Below are 21,988 nucleotides of genomic sequence, written 5' to 3'. Positions count from 1 at the left end.
TTGTCTTATCAATATATGGAGAGATATTTCATAGCTGCCATAAGTGATAGAGATAATTTTTAAAGGTTGTTTGAATTTGCAGGATCAGAGTGAATGAGTCTCAATAGTATCCCGGAATTCCTGACCTGTGGTTTTAGAAGGAATTCATACTTCCCAAAAGGTATTTTGAAATCAGATATTTCTCCACTTGTGTTAGGTACCCAAAGAATCTCTGTTTTGCTTGGATTCAGGCAGAGTTTGTTATTTTCCTATTCATGAGTTGTGGTTAGGCAGGCAATCAATTTACTCAGAGCTGTGGGTAAATCTGGTTCAGTGAGTACGAGTAGTTGCACATCATTAGCATAGGTAGATATTAATTGAAATGGGAGACAGTATGGATCCCTGTGGAACCCCACAGTTCAGTGTCTGAGGTAATGATGTGCTGTTGCTGAACAGAACTGATTGTTGTCTGTCTCACAAATAGGGTTTGAACCATGTAACGTCTGTGCCACTGTCAGACATATGTTGCATCTGCTTAATAAAGGCAACATATCCACTTCCGTGCCTTTTTAAAATAGACTATCTGAATGCTACTAAACAGAATTGCACCTGCTCTGAGGTTGGAGTAATTGTATGTATGTGTGTACCAGTCGAAATTAGTATATATGTTTGTCTTATTAAATGCATACATAAGTACCGATCCTGCCCTCGCTTTGTCCCTAGGAATGCCTACACATTTGGAAGGTAATTTTATAACAGGGTGCCTGGGTTAATAGAGCTGAAGATACCTAGTTTATAAAGACACATAGGTTCCTATGGGGTCCTTTTACTATGGTGCGCAAGTAGTTAAGCTCTGGAACTCATAGCCAGAGGATGTGGTAACCGCGATTAGCATATCTGGGTTTAAAGAAGATTTGGAAAATTTCCTGGAGGAAAAGTCCATAGACTGCTATTGAGATAGACATGGGGAAGCCACTGCTTGCCCTGGGTTTAGTAGCTCCTACTTTTTGGGTTTCTACCAAGTACTTGTGACCTGGATTTGCTAATGTTGGACACAGGATACTGGCCTGAATGGACCCTTGGTCTGACTCAGTGTGGCCATTTTTATGTTCTTATCATGGGCGTAGACTGGGGGGGCAGTGCCCCCCAAACGACGAAGACGACTTAATCTTCTTTCCCGCAGCGGCGAACGGGCGGGCGACGCGTAAAAGCAGCAAGCAAGCAGCCAGGCTCAAATCCGTCCTTCGCTTCCTGAATCCTGCCCTCTCAGTGTCCCGCCTGCCCGAAAGGAAATGACATCAGAGGAAGGCGGGATGCAGAGAGGGCAGGATTCAGGAAGCTAAGGACGTATTTGAGCCTGGCTGCTTGCTTGCTGCTTTCTCGCCCACCCGTTTGCCGCTTCAGGAGTGGAGTGAGCCAGCCTATCTAGTCCACTGTAAGTAAGGAAGCCATTTGGTTAATCTCAATTTCCACTCCCCCGTGCAGCCATCGCCGTTCACTCAAAACACAGGAAGCAAACCCGTGAGCTGCTGCATCCATGTTGTCATTCTTGGGAGATGCTGCAGAGAAGACATGGGGGAAAGGAAGCTTGCAAGGGAAAGTAAAAAGCCTTTAGAAGGTCTGCTTTTAGGCGGGGGAAAACCATCAGAAGCTTACACTGAGTTCTTGAAGGGTGTGGTTTTGCCCTGGTAAGAGGGACAAGAGCATTGCTGAAAAACCCTGGGCTAGGAAAGTGCCTTCAAAAGAATATTTGTTAGATGTAAGCCTCTGATAGTGGGTGCAGGGGCTGTAGGAGGCCCATTAGGTTTTTCATTTACTTCTGGAACTACAGCATAGCGTAATTCCTCATTTAGCATGAGGGTCTGAATGCATTCAGGACTATTGTGGGCTGAGGGGGTATGAGCCCCACTTAACCACCAGGAGGGATGTGGAACACGCTCATCTATCAACAATCTCTAGTACTTGGCAACTCTTGCATATGGATTGCATGGACCATTTAACTTTGGACCACTTGAATGAAGGGAGGGAAGTTTTGTAGTGTAGACTCCTTTTCTACCAAAGTTGCTTTTGATTGGTTTGATGCTAACCTTTCCTTGTAGTTCATATTTAAGGGCCTTTCTACTAAGGCTCAGTGCATATTAAGTGCCACATGCTGGATATGGGTGGATGGAGGAGAGGGCAGCAGGGGAGAATGGAGAGTTGCTGGACGGATGGATGGAGGGAGGGTAGAGAAGTCAGGGAGGTTATGCACATGGATGGAGGGGAGGGAAGAGAGGAGAAGTGGAGGGCGGGGAAGAGAGGAGAAATGTTGGACAAGGATGGAGGGAAGAAAGACAAATATCAAATGGAAAGAAGACACTGCATAAAACAGAAGACACTGGGACCAAAGCGAATAGAAAAACTAAATGATCAGACAACAAAGGTAGAAAAAAGTATTTTATTCAGAATTTATTGATTGGAATATGTCAGCTTTTTGAAATGTGCATCTGTGATATTTTGTATGTAAGTTTCAATTTTTCTGGTATTGCTGCATGCTGAGTCTGACTTCTTGAGTTAACGTTCCAGTATTTTGCCATCATATTTTTTGATTTCTAGTTCCTTGTGTCATGTGTTTTTCATGTGTGATCAAGGTGCAGTATTCTGCTAGGATGTAGTATTTGCAGCCCTTTTTGTTTTGCTTTTTTTTCACGAGGTAGTGTATTGGTGTTTTAGAGCCTGGTGTAATTACAGTTCTGCCTTTTCACGCATAAGGTTGTAGCTCGTCCTGTCCTTGGAATTAGTGCTATTATGGTTTAGTAAGGATATGAGTGTGTTTTTGCACAAGTTTGTGTATTGCGTTTTGCAGTGGAGAGATTGTGTGTTGGCCTTACTGAGGTGGCACCAAAACATCAGAAAGGGTGTAGAGCCTAAATCATGACACACTACCTCTTGAAGGATCTACATATAGAGCTTATGCATTTCTAAGGTCAACACTTGCATGGTATGGGAAAGGGGGTGGGGAAATACTACTGGAGAGGAAGAGGGAGTGCTGGGTAAGGAGGAAAGAAGGAAGGAAGGAAGGGAGGGTGAAAGAGCTGGCTTGATATGTCATACATATTCATTATGGTTATTCCCCAAAAAAAGCCAGCTCTTTTTCCCTTCCTTCCTTCCTCCATATTAGCATATTCATTTGAAAAAAAAAATATATATATGCAAATGAATATGCTAATATGCTCCGCCCCATCCTTTGCCCCCCCCCCCCCCCCCAAATGAAACAGTCAAACTACGCCCATGGTTCTTATGTAATGAATTAGTGTGTGTTAAGTACCATGCAGCCCATAGGTATACAGTGGGCTGCATAGCGTTTGGCACACACTTAAATCCATTAGCACACCTTAGTAAAAGGACCCTATGTGTCTTTATAAAATACTAGCTCAAATCCTGCAGAAGTAGTGCCTAGATTGTGGGTGTTGCTGATTATACTGCCGAAGAACTGGCGTAAGTGTTGATGTGTAAAGTATGTGCGTATTTTGTAAGTACATCATAAATTGTGATTCTGCTCATGCTCCACCCCTTGAGCACTCTTGTTTACACCATGCATACTTTTATTCTCAGGGACCACAAACTTGTTCTTAATGAGCAGAAGACAGTAGCCTGCTGGTTCACAGGAGGCATTACCCCGCCAGATTTCCCATTATACTTATTTGGAACTTAAATCCATCCTGTAGAAACTTTCCGCTACCTTAGCATCCTCCTGGATTCCCAACTGTCCTTCATAGCTCAGATTTCCCAGCTCTGACAGCTAAGAATTCTTCCATGATATTTAGATCACAGTTCCTTACATACTTTGATTCTCTCCTTATTCACCTGAAAGCTAGACTATTGAAATATAGTCTATCTGGGCTGCAGTCGCCTCCAATGAAAAAAGATCCAAACTTTACAGAACACTGCTATGAGACTCCTTTGTAATGCCCGTTGTTCCAACCATATCTCTCCTCTTTTCAAATCTTATCATTGGCTTCCTGTAGAACAGCGCATTATTTTTAAGGTGCTTTCTGTATTGGCTTACCGCTTTATCTCATCTCTCACTATCCTATATTGACCCCCTCACACACTCCGTTCCCTCAACGACCATCATCTTGTCTTCCCTAACCCAAAACAAGCCACCCTACAATCTACTAGACACCAGGCATTTTTCTTTGCAGCCCCAACCCTTTGGAACGCCTTACTCCCTCCCATTAGAGCGGAAACATAATTGAAAGAAATTCAAATCACTTCTTAAATCATGGCTTTTCCAGCAAGCCTTTTCCTCTTCTTAATTGATGTTGCACTCAGCTCTTTCAGTATGATTAAAGACTGAAGACCTAGTACTTGTTTGTCTCTAAACTATCATTGTCTTGTCTTTCGTTTCATTTGAATGCATGGTTATCTTATCTTTTCTTTCCTATCGAAAACTGTAGTTCTTTTCTACATGTTCTATGTTGTTATTTTTGTTGTAAACCGCTGTGAACTACGTGCTGGAAATGGTGATATAGCAAGTCTCAATAAATAAATATTCATTACCTAATTTTATAAGAGGCCTTTTAAAGATTGCCTGCTTTATGTACATTATTCTACATACTCAAGTTGCTTATACAAATTTCTCCATAGTTTATAATTATTGAATATGGTTTTAGTGTGTGTGGGCATTTTTAAATTGTTATGCTCCTATGTTTATTTCCCGTAACTAAGTTCTTTAACCTTGTTTTTAGGTTCAGTGGCACTGTAGGTCACGAATGGTGGCAGGGGCCAATTTTTACATTGTGGGCCGGGATCCTGCGGGCATGCCACACCCAGAGACTGGAAAAGATCTCTATGAACCATCCCACGGAGCCAAGGTGTTGACTATGGCCCCAGGCTTGATTTCACTTGAGATTGTTCCCTTCCGGGTTGCAGCTTACAATAAGAAAAAGAAATGCATGGACTATTATGACCCTGCTCGGTAAGTTTCATTTAAACTGATTCTGGTAGTATAGAGAAATAGTTCTGTGTGTAGGAAATGAGTTGTTTTCAGTTGTTTTGCAGAGCAATATATTTGTGTGTCAGAGAATTAGAAAGTCCTGCCAGTAGTCTGGGTGTTTTCCAATCTGTGGGGATGGATTGCTATCCAAGATTGGGATAGAAGCAATCCAGTTGCACAATGAATAAATAAATCCTTTATCCTGTTGAGGGCTTGGGTAATTATGCCTTTGATATTTCTTGCATTATTTTTCTGATTTTAGACTGTGATCGGTTATATAATCCTAGACTCTTAAGCAGGTTTTTGGGTTGCAGTCTGAAATCGTTTTTTATTTTTTTCTGTTACATACCTAACGAGCCTGCTATTCATGTATTAACTGATTATCCTCAGAAATGCATAACAACTTAGTGTATTTAGTATGTGTGACTCTATTTTGAAACTATATACAGGAGAGAGATTCACTAGAAAATGGGTATTCCCTCCACCTGTTGTGACATCTCTGCCAATCACATTTTTGTGGCTAGGCCCCATACTGTAATAACACCCTTTCTTATTCATCCTTTCTTTGGCCTCTGAAAGCTAGTCAAAAAAATGTATTTAGGCCAATAAAAAGGAATCCCTTTATCTTCTTTTGTTTTATTTTAATTTATTATTCAACAAAGGAATACTGAAAGTTATTGACATTTCTGAGGTAGAAAATATATTTCTTTTTTGTACATTTTTGGTTTCAGCCCTCTTGGCTTAACATCTGCTTGCAGTATAATTACAAAACAAAAGTGAGGGGAAGTAGAGAATCATTCATTTCCATTCAGAAAGGTCTTAAATGGAAACAAGTTTTGTGGTCTGGTCCTGTTTTTTTAATAAAGTCTAGAAAACAGCACAAAACCATTCTATGTATGTTTTAATTGACAGCATTAATTCAGAGGGGAGTGGAGGAAAGAGCACAGCCTAAAGCTGTCTGTTATTCACTCATCCAGTTATCCAAACATTTAGAATTACAGTTGTGGAAAAGTGACAGCGTGCTTTCATTTTCAGCTTTCACTGTCATCTGTGTGTGTTCATTTTTAAATGCATTTCACTTCCTTTTATTTTTGAAAGATCCAGTAAACATTGTTTAATTGCTGAGCCTGATTTTTTTTTTAAGTATTTAATTTGTAATCATTTTATCTTGCACCGCAGGCAATATGGACATTTTGAATGAATAATGGTTTGCAGATCTGTAACTAGCTAAAGAGTCATGCTGTATAGCGTTAAACTTAAAGTGACAATTCAGGAACATGTAGAGTTCAGAAATATAGATCTTAGAAAACAAGTACTTTGAGTCCTGGAGGGTTAATGTATCCTTTATAATAACATCGTTAATCTTTTGTCATATGCACTGTGTGCATAATCTTAGAATCATATGGTGGTTCAGTAAGGGTGCCCTGCTTTTGAAGGCAAATACCTTTGTTAATCTCAAAGCATTTATTTAATGTATTCCAATGATGGCAAGTTTGCCTTCGTGTGCGTCATGAATGTCACTGCAGGGGCTTTGGACTATGTTGTAGTGCTCTAGGGGAATGGAAGGGATTTAACATATTTCCGTGCATTTTTTTATGATTCAAAAAGGAAAAAAAAAAAGAATTATATGCATTCATTCCATACCCTCAAGATGATTTTCTTTCACTGTTATTTATTTATTTATAACATTTGTATCCCATATTTTCCCACCTATTTGCAGGCTCAGTGTGGCTTACATAGTTCCGTAAGTGGTTACCAGTTCCGGATAGGAGAAATACATAGTTGAGGTAGAGGGACAGATTAGGTTAGGTTACAGGAGGAAAGTTCGTACTATGATAAGAGCTAAAGGTAAGAAGTTAAACTTCATTCATGACAAAAATAGATTGACCAATTAGGATCATTAAACTGGAAATCAAGATTTACCTACCACATGTAGCATTATATAGGTTACTTACATTCTCTTGCCAGCTGAGGGTTTGGGAAAAGATCTTTTATACTAAACATCTGCTCTGTAATTTTTTTTTCTGTCAACAGGGGCATCTGCCTTTGCTCCTTCCCCAGTGATTAAACTCAGCACCTTTGGGGGATGTACCTGAGTCCCAGTGACCCATACATAGACTCGAGGGCCATGCACGGCAGTACCTTGGCCAAACTATGAGACAAGCAACACACTTTCCATTTTAATTGAATTCCCTATATCAGGATGGGCCTCATTGTTCTCTTATAATGAAACAGGGCCACTTTTAATACTAGAGATGACTCCCTTTATCTCTATCTGCTACTCCTACAGCTCCATCTGTGGATTCCACTGGTGGAGCTGGAGTGAGTAAGAATTATTTCTGTAGAGCCCAGGCATGGAATGTGTACAAGTCTAGTTCTCCTTTGGCTAATGACTTTAAGATTGCAAAGGCTTTTGATGTTCTTGTTCGAGATTTGGGGTTAAGTGATGCCTGGCGCCTGTGTCATTCTTCGGCTCGTGATTATACTTTTTATTCTCATGACTCGTATTCTCGTATTGACTATGTATTGATAGATGTTTGGTTGGTGGAGGGGGGGGATTGAGGCTGGAATAGGGAATATTATTATATCGGATAACGCCCATGTTTGGGCCACAATCTGTTCTTTAGGTGATAGTCCCAGGGATAGGAGGTGGACTTTAAATTCAGATTTGTTAAAGGAAGATGAGGTTGTGGCTGGCTATAGGGCTCTTGTCCGGAATTATTTGGAGATTAACCTACACTCGGTTTCCTCTGTGGGGGTGGTGTGGGATGCCTTAAAGACGATAACCAGAGGCTATTTCTTACAAAAGGCTAGCTACAAGGTGTGGGTTTAGCGTGCTGAGGTGGCAAAGTGCCTATCTCAGCTTTGTATCTTGGAGGAGCAGTATAAGATATCGGGTTCTGTCACGATTCTGAAGGAGATGCAGGCCACTCGTTTACAGCTGGATGGCATTTATTCCACCCAGCTCCAATTTTTAGGTCTACGTAGCCAACAAAACCATTAAATTCATAGCAATAAAACGGGTAGGTCCCTGGCTCTTAAATTGAGACAGCAGAGAGTGGATCATACTATTCTAAAAATCGATGATGGTAAGGGTTGTGTTCTGATTGACTCTCAGTGCTATTGATGCCTTCCTTTCAGCTTGCTCCCTTCCAGCCCTGCCTTCGGATCAGTTGTCCAATCTTGAGAGCCCTGTTTTGGCTGAGGAAGTTTGCATGGTTATTAAGCAGCTTCCGGTGGGTAAATCACCAGGGCTTGATGGTCTTCCTAATGAGTTTTATAAGACTTTTGCGAGTGAATTGGCTCCTATATTAACCAAGCTCCTTAATGAGATTCGTGAGGGAGGTGCTTTTCTGCTGTCAATGAAGGAGGCCTGGATAGCAGTTATCCCAAAGCCTGGCAAGGATGGAGCTAACTGTGCTGCTTATCGTCCTATCTCAGTTATAAATTCTGATGTTAAACTTTTGGTGAAGGTACTTGCGAATAGACTGGGCGGGACTTTACCTGATCTGGTTCACCCTGATCAGATGGGTTTCATGCCTGGTAGACAGGCTATGGACAATATTCGTCGTATGGTCAGTCTGCTTCATTTGGCCCATTGGGACAATTTTTCACTTTGTCTTCTTGGACTGGATGCCGAGAAGACGTTTGGTAGAGTACATTGGCCTTTTCTTGATAATTTGGGTTTGGCCTTCACTTTCGTGGGTGGATTTGGGCTGTATACGACTCCCCCAGGCATGTGTGTGTACTAACGGGGGTAACTCTTTGTTGTTTTCATTATCAAGGGGGACCAGTCAGAGCTGTACTTTATCTCCGATGCTGTTCAGCTTGGTTATGGAACCATTGGCTGATGCGTTGCATTCAGATCCTAATGTTTCAGGTATTCTGATGGGAGGACGGAAGTACTAGGTGGCTCTCTTTGCGGACTACATTTTGCTTACATTGACTAAGCCATTGCTTTCATTTCCTAACCTTCTCAATGTTCTTCATGACTATTCGCTGGTCTCTGGTTTTAAATTAAATATGAATAAAACAGAAGCCTTGGCAGTTAGAACGCTTCAAGATTTATTGGACTCTCTTCAACAAAAGTTTCCATTTCACTTGGTTTCCAAGGGGCTTAAGTACCTGGGTATTGTTCTGACGCCTCTCTTCTCTGATTTATACTCCGCTAATTACCCTGCATTATTGAAAGATGTTTATAGGGACCTTGACCGCTGGGACCGTCTGGAACTATTGTGGTTTGGACGCATTGCTACATTAAAAATGAATGTTCTTCCTAGATTAATGTATCTGTTCCAGGTTCTCCTCCTTGGGCTATCTCAGAGTTTCTTATCTGGTTTACAAAGTTGACTGAATCAATTTATCTGGTATAATAAACGGCCTAGGTTGCATCGCTCCCTTTCATATGGAGATCCTCGGAAGGGTGGCTTGGGGGTGCCTATTGTTGTTTGGTACTATCGTGTGGCACAGGCGCGGGCAGCACTGGAGTGGTTTCAGGCATCTCCCCATAAGTATTGGGTTCAGTTGGAACCTTGCATGGTGCGTCCTTGCATATCTGTTGTTCTGTACAAGCTGGCCAGATGAGAAGTCCACACATCTTGCTCGTCTGGTTAGTGTTAGGTTAGCAAGTTGTTTAAGGTTGTGTTTAATCTGGATATTGTTCTTACTGCTTGTCTACATAAGTACTGAGGAGCTGGACTTGATGCCAAGAGAGAGATGTGTCAGCTCAGTTTTCAGTTCTCTTATCTCCACCTGCTGGTTGATGGACACAGCTATCTCACAGGTTCTAGAATAGTGGGAAGGACTAATGGAAAGAAAATGATCAGGTAAGAGCTAATTTCTCCATCCATATATTCAGTAAAACTTCCCAAAATAAGATATAAAAAAAGACATATTTGCTTCCTCAAAAATTAACTGTCAAAAAGTGTCACAGAAAACCGATTTATATAAACTGAACTAGATGATTTAAAGCCACTATGAGGGCAGTTCTATAATTTGACACCACAATGATGCACGCTTAGCGCCCATTCTATAATGGCACCTTGGCACATCTAAGTTATTGTAGAATACTAGCGCGAATCTGCATTGATGCATCAAAAAGTGTGATCACTTATACCAGGTCAGTGGCTGGTGAAAATGGCATGCCTAGATGCACCAATGTGCTCAACTGATAGTATTTCATAAAGTTGTGGGGGGGGGGGGGGGGGGTGGCAAAACACCTATGGCCTTCTCATGTTCCACCCACATGTCTTTGCCATTATGCACTGTAGCAATTAAGTGCTACCTGATAGAATAGCATATATATGCACTAGAATAGCATCTAGTGCATATATTTACATCACTGCCAGTTATTGGTACCAATGTTGTGTGCAAGTGGCACATACTTTTAGGCACTCGTTTATAGAATTACCCTGTATGTCTACAACTGTTTGTGAAAAGTTTTTTCATTGGACCAAGACTGCAGTATGTCTGAGAGTAAATTCCTCAGAAAATAGGCGTTACTGTCTAAGGGTTCTCGAACCGTGAATACAGTGGCCTATTGGTACGTAAATGGATATGTACCTACTCAGGTACCCCTGGAGCTGATCCACTTAAGATTTTATTAGCAATAATAAGAACCTTGAAATGAGTTTGAAATTGAACAGGTTGCCAGTGGAGTTTGATAATCAGTAGTCTTTCCCTATCTGATTGTGGTCCCCTGGTATGATCTTAGTGACAATATTTGCCACATGAAAAGTTTCATAGGTAAACCAAATTGTACAGAATTACACTAATCTAAATTTGGCAGCACAACCACCTGCATCATGGTTTTTAACTCTGACATAAGAACATAAGCGTTGCCGTATTGGGACAAGACCAAAGGTTCATCAAGCCCAGTATCCTGTTTCAAACAGTGGTCAATCCAAGTCACAAGTATCTGGCAAGATCCCAAAAGAGTAAAACAGATTTTTATGCTGCTTATCCTAGAAATAAGCAAAGGTAGTCCATCTTAATAATGGCTTATGGACTTTTCCTTTTAGGAAATTATCCAAACCTTTTTTAACCCTCACTAAGCTAACTGCTTTTACCTCATTCTCTGGCCACAGAGATTGTTTGGTATGAGGGAGGTGCTGTCTCCCTGCTGGTTATGTAATGAACCCCTTGTTGGAGAATATATCACAAAAGTGGAGACGTAGAAGAAGTTGGAAACTACGGGCTGGTAAGCCTCACGTCGGTGGTAGGAAAAATAATGGAGTCGCTGCTGAAGGAAAGAATAGTTAACTTTCTAGAAGCCAACGGGTTACAGGATCCGAGACAATGTGTCTTTACCAAAGGAAAATACTGCCAAATGAATCTTACTGGCTTCTTCAACTGGGTGACCAAAGAACTGGATGAAGGACATGTGCTAGATGTAATCTACTTGGATTTCAGCAAAGCCTTTGATACGGTCCCTCACAGAAGACTCATGTATAAGCTGAGGGGACTGAACTTAGGACATAGAGTGGTGAACTGGATAAGGAAACTGGTTGACCGACAGGCGGCAGAGGGTGGTGGTAAATGGAATCAGCTCGGAAGAAATGACAGTGAGTAGTGGAGTGCCTTGGGGGTCGGTGCTGAGACGATTCTGTTAAATACATTTGTGAGAAATATTACTAAAGGATTAGAAGGAAAAGTTTGTCTTTTTTGCAGATGATATGAAGATAGCCAATAGAGTAGATACCGTGGAGGGAATGGTAACCATGAGAACGGATCTTCAAATGTTAGAAGAATGGTCAAGGGTCTGCCAGTTAAAAGTTTTATTTTTACTGTGCTTAACGTAGGGTGGAAGTTAAAATTTAATACCAAGAAGTGCAGAGTGATTCACTTGGGGTGCAGAAATCAAAAAGAGATATACTAGATAGGAGGGGATAGTTTGGTAAGCTCAGCTCAGGAGAAGAGCCTTGGGGTGATGGTGTCCATGAATTTGAAGGTGATGAAATAATACGACAAGGCAGTGGCCATAGCAGAAGGATACTAGGCTGCATAGAGAGGGGCATAACCAGCAGAAGAAAGGAAATGTTGATGCCCCTTTACAAGTCTTTGGTGAGGCCCCACTTGGAGTATTGTGTTCAGTTTTGGAAGCTGTATCTTACTGAGGATGTAAAAAGACTTGAAGCGGTTGAAAGAAAAGTGACGAAAATGGTATGGGATTTGTGTTGCAAGATGTACGAGGCGAGACTTACTGACTTGAACATGTATACCCTGGAGAAAAGGAGAAACGGGTGACATGATGCAGACTTTCAATTATTTGAAAGGCATTAATCTGCAAACAAACCTTTTCCAGAGATGGGAAGATGCTAGAACTAGAGGACGTGAATTGAGTTTGAAAGGGGGCAGACTCGGGAATATGTCAAGAAGTATTTTTTCAAGGAGAAGGGTGGTAGATACCTGAAATGCCCTCCTGCGGGAGGTGGTGGAGATGAAAATGGTAACGGAATTTGAAAATGCGTGGGATAAACACAAAGAAATCCTGTTTAGAAGAAATGGATCCAAAGAAGCTTAGTGGAGATTAGGAAACAACACTGGTAATTGGGAAACAAAGCCAGTACTGGACAAACTTTTACGGTCTGTGCTCTGATTGTGGCTGGTCAGATTCAGCTTCAGAAGTTGGAGAACAAGGTCAGTGCTGGGCAGACTTCTACAGTCTGTGCCCTCATCATAGCTGAATAGATTTGGATGGGCTGGAGTGGAGCTTTTCAGGGGCTTCGTTAACTTCAGAAATTTTAGAACAAAGACAGTGCTGGGCAGTCTCTGAAAATGGCAAAAACAAACCAGGTAAATCAAAAAGTAGGGTAAACTGGCTCTTCCAAGAACTTCAAGGGAGATGTATATACAATATGTGAGTCTTTATTGAAAATCACCAAATGGCTCGACACAGCTGCCGTGTTTTGGCGCCAAAGGGCCTGCTTCAGGAGTCTGTGAAGACAAGAGATCTGGAGATTAGCAAGGGGAAGTAAATTGGGCAAAGTAGAGAGACCTTATGATCTTTATCTGCTGGCATATAAAATAAGGGAAAAAATCCACAAATGGCTGGAAATGAAGCTCATGGCTCCAGATCACTACCCTGGTTTCTATTTGAGCTGAAGATCCAAGGAAACAGAAGGAAACCACTGAGTCCATTCTAGCAGCTCTGCTTCTTCTCCTCCTCTGTTCTGAGTCAGGTCAGCAGGAATACAGCAGATGTCCACTACCTGATACACGTATGAAGTATCACATACTATATGTAATGAGTTTATCTTATTGGGCAGACTGGATGGACCGTTCAGGTCTTTATCTTTCGCCGTCTACTATGTTACTATGTAATAAGCCACTTTTTGATTAAGCATAACAATTCCCTTGTGATTTGTGCTGTACTATATTAGTCATATCATAATGTGTTGTCCCATGTTGACAATACTGTTACTCTTCTCTTTCTTATTCCAACGAAACTGCTTGTCAGATTGCTGTTTTCCTGAGACTGGTTGTTTTGCAATCTGAGTAAGAGCAGTGGGAAGATGAGTGGCGACCTGCAGAGATTACATTTTGTACATTTTGTGGTAAACCAATACAAGCAAACTAAGATGGTGCAGTTTGCAAACCGGTGCCTGCATTTTATTGTCACGGTCCCCAGACAAATCAAATTTTCAGGCTACATACAACTAATCCACATGAAAGGGATTTGCAGACAATTGGCTTAAGAACCAGAACTAGTTCTGGGGCCATAAAAACTGGCATTAAGAATTTCTAATGTAAACTGGCAGCAGTGTGATGATGGTCATATATTATAAGAAGGGACATAGTGATGGTGAGGGTTTCTTAGTTGAGCTAGAATAGTAATGATAAGCTGGTTTGTGTGAGGAAAAAGTGCAATTAAGGAGCAATGCAATTTTTAAACAGTTTTTGTGTTCTTGTTATTACCACCCCTAAGTGTTAGGGGAAGATTTTTTTCTCTGTTTAATATTTAGATTACAGGCATAACAGAGAGAGAACTAAAAGAAAATGAATAACAGTAAGAAACAGGAAAGTGTTTTGTAGCAGGGAAGGGAAGTTTAGAGAGCTTAAAGGTTTTTTTGGGAGGGGAGGAGCATTCTGTAAATCAAAGGACCAAGAAGCAGAGAGAGCTCCAGAATTCCTTGCATTGATGAAATGATGGTGCAGGGAGGAGAGATTTAGATTTGTTAGTAACTGGCCAATGTTCTGGGGAAGGAGGAGCTTATTCTGAAAAGATGGCCTCCAACTTAACCATGGTGAAATCAGGCAACTGTCGGTAATGTATAAAAAGGAGCTAGAGCAGCCTTTAAACTAGAACATGGGGGGAAACCGACAGGCGCTCAAGAATGCATGGTTTGGAGTAAGGTATCTTTTGAAAGATACTATCAAAATGGGGAAAGAAAGGCATCCCAATAAAGAGGTTGCAGTAAAGGCAAAATTAGCCCAGGTACTAAGAGCAGATAGACTTGAAAAAAACTTGCAAGTTATCCCTGTCAGCTGCTAAGCAGGTTGTAAATGCAAACAAAAGAATGTTCTTTGAACTCTGTATAGAAATGGTAGAAGCCTAAAAAAATAAAATGGAAGAATTAAAATAAATAGCATTGAACGAAGAGAGCGATATAAATGGCATCTCAGAGACCTGGTGGAAGGAGAATAACCAATAGGACATTCTGATATCAGGATAAACTTATATTGCAATGATAGGATCTATTAAAATTGGTGGAAGGGGGTGCTATAAGTTAAAGAGGACATTAAGTCAAACAAAATAGAAGTTCTACAGGAAACAAAATAAATTTTGGAATCCTTATGGCTGGAAAATCCATGTAAGAAGGGGGAAAATAATAGTGAGAGGCATGTACTACCATCCTGGCCAGAATGAACAGACAGATTATGAAATCGTAGCAGAATTAGGGAAGCTAACACATTTGACAACACAGTGGTAATGGATGATTTAAATTGCTTTTCAATCACAACAAATTGTAAGCAAATCCTAAATCACACAGGTTGGTATAGGAGAAAAATCACGGTATATTGATCAAGTGCAAAAACAAATTGTGAAAAAAGTGGAGAAAAAGACCTCAGGTACTCAAGAATGCCTTACATTCTTACAAGTAACAGTCTCCATCACTAGTCTAAAAAAATATACTCGTTCAAAATTAAAAAAAAAAAAACATTTTGACAAAACACTTTTCACTACTTTAACAAATATTACAAACTATTACTGATTATCTCATCTAACAAAAAAAAAAACATCAAGGAAAACCCAACAGATGCATTAAAGTCTTATAATGGAAAAACATAGAATGATACTTAGCATACAATTTCTGGGATTGACTTAATGTCTTTCATAAAGCTGGATGTTCAGTTGATCTTTCATCCCAACAAGGATCCTCAGTTTGTCAAGTAGCTGCTTCGAGGGAATAGTGCAGGATCCACTTTTTTTAAAATAAAGAGGTTTTTTTTGCCATGTTTTGATAATTTTGGTGGAGGTTTTTTTTTTTTAAAAGACTAATGATTGAGAACTTGAACCTCTGTTAGTTGTAAGAATGGAAGGGGTTCTATGAGAATATGAGATCTTTTTATCTCTCCTCCCCCCTCCCCCCCCCCCCCCCAACGTCCAGCATCTGTCCTCCTCTTCCCCTCCCCATCAGTTCCAGCATTTCTCTCCCTTCTCAGCTCCCCAGCCTGATTTCCTTTCTAGGGGTTAGGGGGTGGGGATTATCTGGGGGGAATCAATATCCTAGAGGTTTCCAGGATTTGTCATTGCTGAGGCTGAACTCCCCTGCAGACTGCCTGGAAGGGAAGAGCTGAAGCAATACATCTCTGCTGCTTTCAATTTTGAAAGAAGTGGTAGAACCACGTTGCAGGCTGTTCTCAGAAATTATGCCTTGATCCTTAATGACAGCTGCCTTCTGTGCTTTATATAAATCCAGAGTTCTGCATAAATAAAACTAAATGCATGTTAGATTCTCAAAGCTGTTTTTAGGGCTTTTTCAAGCCAGAGTGAGACTTTGAAGCTTGGTTGCAAAAGTTTTGCCCGCTTGATGGAAGGAACTCCCTGCGATCAAAGTAACATAGGGTAACTAGATGCAACAGTATCCATTCCTCCTGTCATCTTCACTTCACAAGTTCACTTGTTCTGTAAATATAAAACAGGACATTGCATTTGCTTCTTATGATTTCTAGATTAATCAGTCATAAAGTAAACAGTTGTGGGGTAACAGTCATCAAACAACTTTTGCCGTTCTATCTCTTCTGTCTTGTCCCTCTCTTTTGTGGTTATTTAGTTGCGTCACATGTCTCGATCTAAGTTCAATAATAGTTGCAGTGATCATGTGTTGATGTGCAGAAAAAGGGTAATGCAGTAAAAATTGGGTGGCTATAGTTGTGTCCATGGGATCCATTGAAGGACAAGTAAAAGAATGCAGGTTGTTGATCAAAATGAGTTGGAGAGAGGGAGGAATATTTGAGGTCAATAATTACCTAATTAATTAATAATTACCTAATCCTCTCTGTCTCCTTCACCTTAAATATGTATTTCTCTTCCAGAATTGGTGATCACTATTGCGGAAAAATGTAAGCCACATTGCGCCTGCAAATAGGTGGGAAAATGTGGGATACAAATGCTATAAATAAATAAATAAATAAAAAAAGAAACAAATCAGATATACTGAGCTGCTTGTAATTTTCATTTGCGTTGACTTGTTTTTAATAAGGTGATGTTTTAAAATCCAGAAGTAAAAAAAAAAATAAATCAAATCACATACTAATAGCTTGACTCAAAAGATGATGCAGTATATGGAACACAAATCATAAAGCGCAGCTACCGACCTTGTGATGTTTTTATGGAATTTGTAGTTTTAATAAACAAAAGGTAGATTTCATGAGATGCAGGGAGGATGATACAGTTTGAAAAGTAGTAAATATATTAGTGCGGTATACATTACTTAGGCTTCTGCAGGCAAATATGCCCCTTGTGCTATCAATCAAGATCATGAGATGGTTATCTTGGGATTCTTGGGCCACTGCTTGAATATAATAAATAAATGTAATACCCGATAGGTTTAGGTGTCCACTATTTACTTTTACCTAGTCCTCAGAAAATGGTGGCTGGAGAGCTGCATACCATATCTAACAATCTGTATAAAAAGGAATAGCAAAGATGTGATCTCACCATTACCAATATAATCCTTTGCCCCCCAAATTATTTTCAAACTAAGGGGTCCTTTTACTAAGGTGCTGCAAAAAATGACCTAAGCTGTTGTAGTCGCATGTATTGGACGCGTGCAGGTACATTTTTCAGTGCACCTGCAAAAAAGGCCTTTTGGGAGGGGGGCAGAAAATGGACGTACGGCAAAATAAAAATTGGTGTGCATCCATTTTGGGCCGGAGACCTTACTACCACCCATTGATTTAGTGGTAGGGTCTCGCGCGTTAACCGGGCAGTAATTGTTAGCACATGTACACTGCTGATCACCACCCGGTTAGCGTCACGTGATACAAAATAAAAGATATTATCGTACGGGTGTAAAAAATGGAATTACCGCCTGAAGCACGCGGTAGCCGGGTGGTAGTTTCAAATTGACGTGTTGGACGCGCCTACACACCTTAGTAAAAGGGTCTCTAAAGCTTTTAAGTAGAAAAGATCCTCAGAAATAACTACAAAGGGTAAATTGAGGAAAAGTCAGCAAGTTAGGTGCCAAACAAGTGGATGCTAACTATCAATTCTGTAATTTAATTTAATTTTGGCAGTTATCTGCTTAACCATCAAGTTCAAGGTGGAGAACAATCCAAGTTAAAAGACACCGTTTTACAGCAAAAAAAAAAAAAATCTAAAATACCAGTATATATTAACTAATGTGTATACAGTGTTAAATATAGTACACAAGCAGTTGTCCCTGACATTTCAATATAAAGCTCAGGCAAATTGCATGTAGTAAAACCACTAGGGCCCTATCCTCAGTCTTTCTGTTTTACTAACGCCTCATGTTAGTACTCCAGAGTCTGACTATTACCAGTGTTGTAAAATCTGTTGGGATCCATTGGTATTCCATAATATTTTTTAAGTAATCGGGTTTTCACATAGTCGGATGTTAGTCTAATCTCTAATGGTAGAGAGTGCCATAGCTCTTTGCCTCTTCCCAGTAGTGTATAGTGTTAAATATCCATTTCACATGGCAGACTTGGTTATTAAGTAGTACCAATCTACCGTCATTCAAAGATCTGAGAGCTCTTCCGGGTTGATAAACTTGCTCAAACTTTTGTAGATAATATGGGGCCAGTCCAGAAAGACCTTTGAAAGTTAAGGTTAGTAATTTAAATTCCACTCTCGCTTTTCAAGGGAGCCAATGCAGTTGTATCAAGAATGGGGTGGCATGTTCATACCATCGCCCTCCTCCAATTAACTTGGCAAATGTATTTTGAACAACCTGTAACTTCTTTATTAATTTGTATGGAAGGCCTAGGGTGCACTATGTTGCAGTAGTCCAGGATGGTCAGGACTAGGGCTTGCATCATTCTGGAAATGTTTTGCATCCAACATATATTTGATATGACGAAGAAGTTTCAGTTTGAAAATACATTTGTGTACAACATTATTTGTGCTGACATTGTTAAATGAGATTCTAGCTAGACCCTCCAGTACTATTATTGCTTTCTTTAGGGTTATTGTAGTTCCTACTAACTTGGACAGCATACTAGGTAAGTTTAGTGGGTCATTCTCAACCCACAATATATTGGTCTTATCTGGGTTGATCTTCAAATCCAGGGAACAGAACCAGATAAAGAGTGAGTCAAAGACCTCGTTCATCAGCGAGCACACTGAGAGTTGGTCACGCCATGGAAATAGGAGGAGGATGATATCTGCATAGAAGAAATATTTAATCCCAAATGGTTTCAGCACTTCCTCCAAACCTCTAATATAGGAATTAAAAAGAATTGGGGGCAGAAGGGAGCCCTGTGGTACCCCGTACCTCATGGGCCAGGAGTGGGACAATGTCTGTTGCCATTTGACTTGGACTTACCTGCCGTCATAAAATACCTGCATAAGTCTGTTTTAATGTGCCTAACTTTAGGCGAAAGCACTTACACCTGCCTTTGAGCAGGCATAATTGTAAGCCGTTAGATATGTAATTGCATGAATTCTGTAACGTGCAGCAAATCCTGGACATTCCCATTCACCTCCCCAGTCCATGTCCCCATGCAGTTGTGTGCTATGGATTTTGCATGCATATGCAACCGTGCATAAATAATATTTTTAATGTTTAAAAAAAACCTTTCATAATATTTTAACCATTTGTAAAGTAGTGGCATAGGGTTCCCCTCCTCCCCCACTGCTTTGGGCTCAGGCCCTGTCCAGAACTACAGCACCCCTTTACCTTTGCTGGCGGGGATGCCGAAGCTCCGCCAGCCAAATAAATACAGTGCTGTGACTCCCTCCTTACGCTGCTTCCTTAAGTCTCAGCATCGGCAGCTGAAGGTATGTACCGACTTCTGCCTTAAGGAGGCAGCGCGAGGAGGAGGGGAGCCATGGCACTGTATTTATTTGGCTGTGGGGCCTCGGCAGCCCCACCAGCAAAGGTATGTTTGGTGCATGCACATGGGGGGGCAATTGGGGAAGACAGTCCACCCCTGGGTGCCCCTAAAATTGGATGGATGGCTACACCCCAGTTGCAAAGTATCCAATCATGAATCCATGCTTAACATTTCATTTACAAAGTTCTTCCACCACTTCTTATCTTAATAGCATGGGAGAAGTGGTGGAAGAAGAGGACATTGATATGGAAGAAGATAAGATCTAGTTTAATACTTTATTGAAATTCAATTATATACATAGCAAGCTATTGTGCTCTACACTTCTTAAAAACAGCGTGCTATTAAGACTAGGATATTTTAATGAAATATGTGTGGATATATGAATACTTTACAAATGGTTAAAATATTATGAAAAAAATTGAGTCCTTTTACTAAGGTGCACTAATAGATTGAGGGGCTGATGATCAGAGCAAACGTGGACGTTAGAGGCTATTACCGCTGTACTTGGAAAAGGCAAATAATAAATCTACAATCCAAATCAGAAGTTAACTAGCTTTCGCATGCAGTAAAGGACCTTATGGCACTTATTTTCAAAGAATATGGACATCCCAAAATGCTGAAATGGACCTCCATGTGCTTGAAATGTCCAAATCCCGATTTTGCAAAGGCAACATTTGGACATCTGAGACTGCCATAGTCCAAATAGCAAGGGGATGAGTGTTGTGGGCGTGTTTTGGGCTGGACTAGGGAAGGCCCAAAATCAGAACATCCAAACAAGGAGTTTTGATTACAAGAGACAACATGAGCCTATCTGACTCATTATTTGGGCTGACGGCAGTGGGTGGAGTTTGCCGTCTTATTGGTCACAACAAAACAATAGCATACTTGTGAGGTTTATATTGTTCTATTAAACCTCCTAGGTTTTGCATTCTCTCTATTAGGAGCGCACACTCAATGATTTTGCTCTAGTAACGACAAAATGGTCAAATGAAAATGAATAAAATGAATGTTCCTGGAAATGACACAAAATGAAAATGTTTTGGCTGCCTTTCCCTAGTATTATTGGCTGTGCAATAACTGTGCCATGCAGTGTGCTTGGTGTCTCAGAGCTCCCAAAATTGAGCTCTGTATTCAAATCAAAACAATTGGTTAACTCATAGAAGCTTTAGACGTGCAGATGCTGTTCACCCTTGAACCTTTGAATCAGTCTCAATAATAGAAACTGGAGGATCCACTGGCTAGTCACTAGTCCTTGTGGGGTCCTCTGCTTTTGTAACTATCCAAAGGACGGGACTGGAATTGCCACAAAATCTGCTGTTCATTGTCTTGGTTCATACCACTGTGGAATCCCTGTACCCTATAGTGTGAAGTGAGAATCAGTACTTGAAGAGTTTCTATGACATGCAATTGTTCTGACTGAGAAAACATTTTTGGTGTGAATTATGTTTAGTTTCCAGTGCTCCCATAATAAGCCATATGGGAACAAATTGATGGGAACACTGGACACTAAAGGGTTAAGAATTTCTTCAGAGTGTATATTAGTTGAGCAAAGAAATGCAGTCAAATGTATTCTTCTTCTAGGGGGTGGGGAGGGGGGGTACAGGTCGACATGCTTACCTGCTGCACTTGACCTTAATTTTCTGTGGCTCTCTCTTTCCAGATAGGCGAGTCCTCTTAGTATTAGTATTAGTAAGTTGTCACTGTGTCTGAGCTGGATATTAAATGTTGTGCCTGATAAATAATGTAGATTATTATTATTATTTGTATAGCGCTACCAGACGCACGCAGCGCTGAACACCTGATACAAAGAGACAGTCCCTGCTCAAAAGAGCTTACAATCTAAATAATACAGACAGACAAGACAGTTACGGGTGAGGGAAGTAATGGGTGAGAAGGGATGATGAGCGTATTTATTTACCTTGCTCATGCTAAAACCTCCTTTGCATATTTCTGTTTAGCTTAGGTCTTTCCAGCAGTAGTAGTTCAAGGCGAGTTACGTGTCTTCATTTGCATGAGCAGAAATGCTAATTTTAGCATGATTAAGTTAAAGCTACCAGAAACTAAATTGGAGGGGGGGATGATGAAGGGAGGAGGAAGGGGTAGCATCTCAAGAATATATAGGGCACTACTTCTACATGCTAACCCAGTGGAGCGATACCTATCAAGGTGGGAGAAGGCCATGGGGGAAACCTACACAAAGCCCCAGTGGAAAGTGGCACTTAGATCTCTGCTAGCAGTCTCGGTGTCTAGTGCCTTAACTGAAAACGGTCACAAAATATTATACAGCTGGTACTATATTCCCCATCGCTTGGTTAAAATGTTTAAAACAGGGTCAGCTTTGTGCTGGAGGCAATGTGGAGTAGTGGGGGATATGACTCATGTGTGGTGGGCATGCACGCATGCGCAGGAGTATTGGGGGGAGATATTGAAGTTTCTAGGTGAAATTACAGGAGTGCACTACCAGATGAGAATGGACTACGGCTTACTCCATTTTAGACCTACAGGAAT

At 40.7% G+C, this 21,988-nt stretch overlaps 1 protein-coding gene across 1 annotated transcript in view; it reads left to right on the top strand.

The window, feature by feature from the left end:
- Positions 1-21,988, top strand: part of PAPSS1 (3'-phosphoadenosine 5'-phosphosulfate synthase 1) — a 222,783-nt gene that overhangs the window by 197,933 nt on the left and 2,862 nt on the right. The window contains exon 11 of the mRNA XM_030190780.1: positions 4,710-4,939. Within this exon, the coding sequence (XP_030046640.1) occupies positions 4,710-4,939 (230 nt within the window). The remainder of the gene's footprint in view (positions 1-4,709; positions 4,940-21,988) is intronic.

Source organism: Microcaecilia unicolor, chromosome 2 (genome assembly GCF_901765095.1).
Source record: "Microcaecilia unicolor chromosome 2, aMicUni1.1, whole genome shotgun sequence".
Taxonomy (NCBI): domain Eukaryota; kingdom Metazoa; phylum Chordata; class Amphibia; order Gymnophiona; family Siphonopidae; genus Microcaecilia; species Microcaecilia unicolor.
Note: the sequence above shows the minus strand (reverse complement) of the source record. Positions and strands in the feature narration are given on the sequence as shown.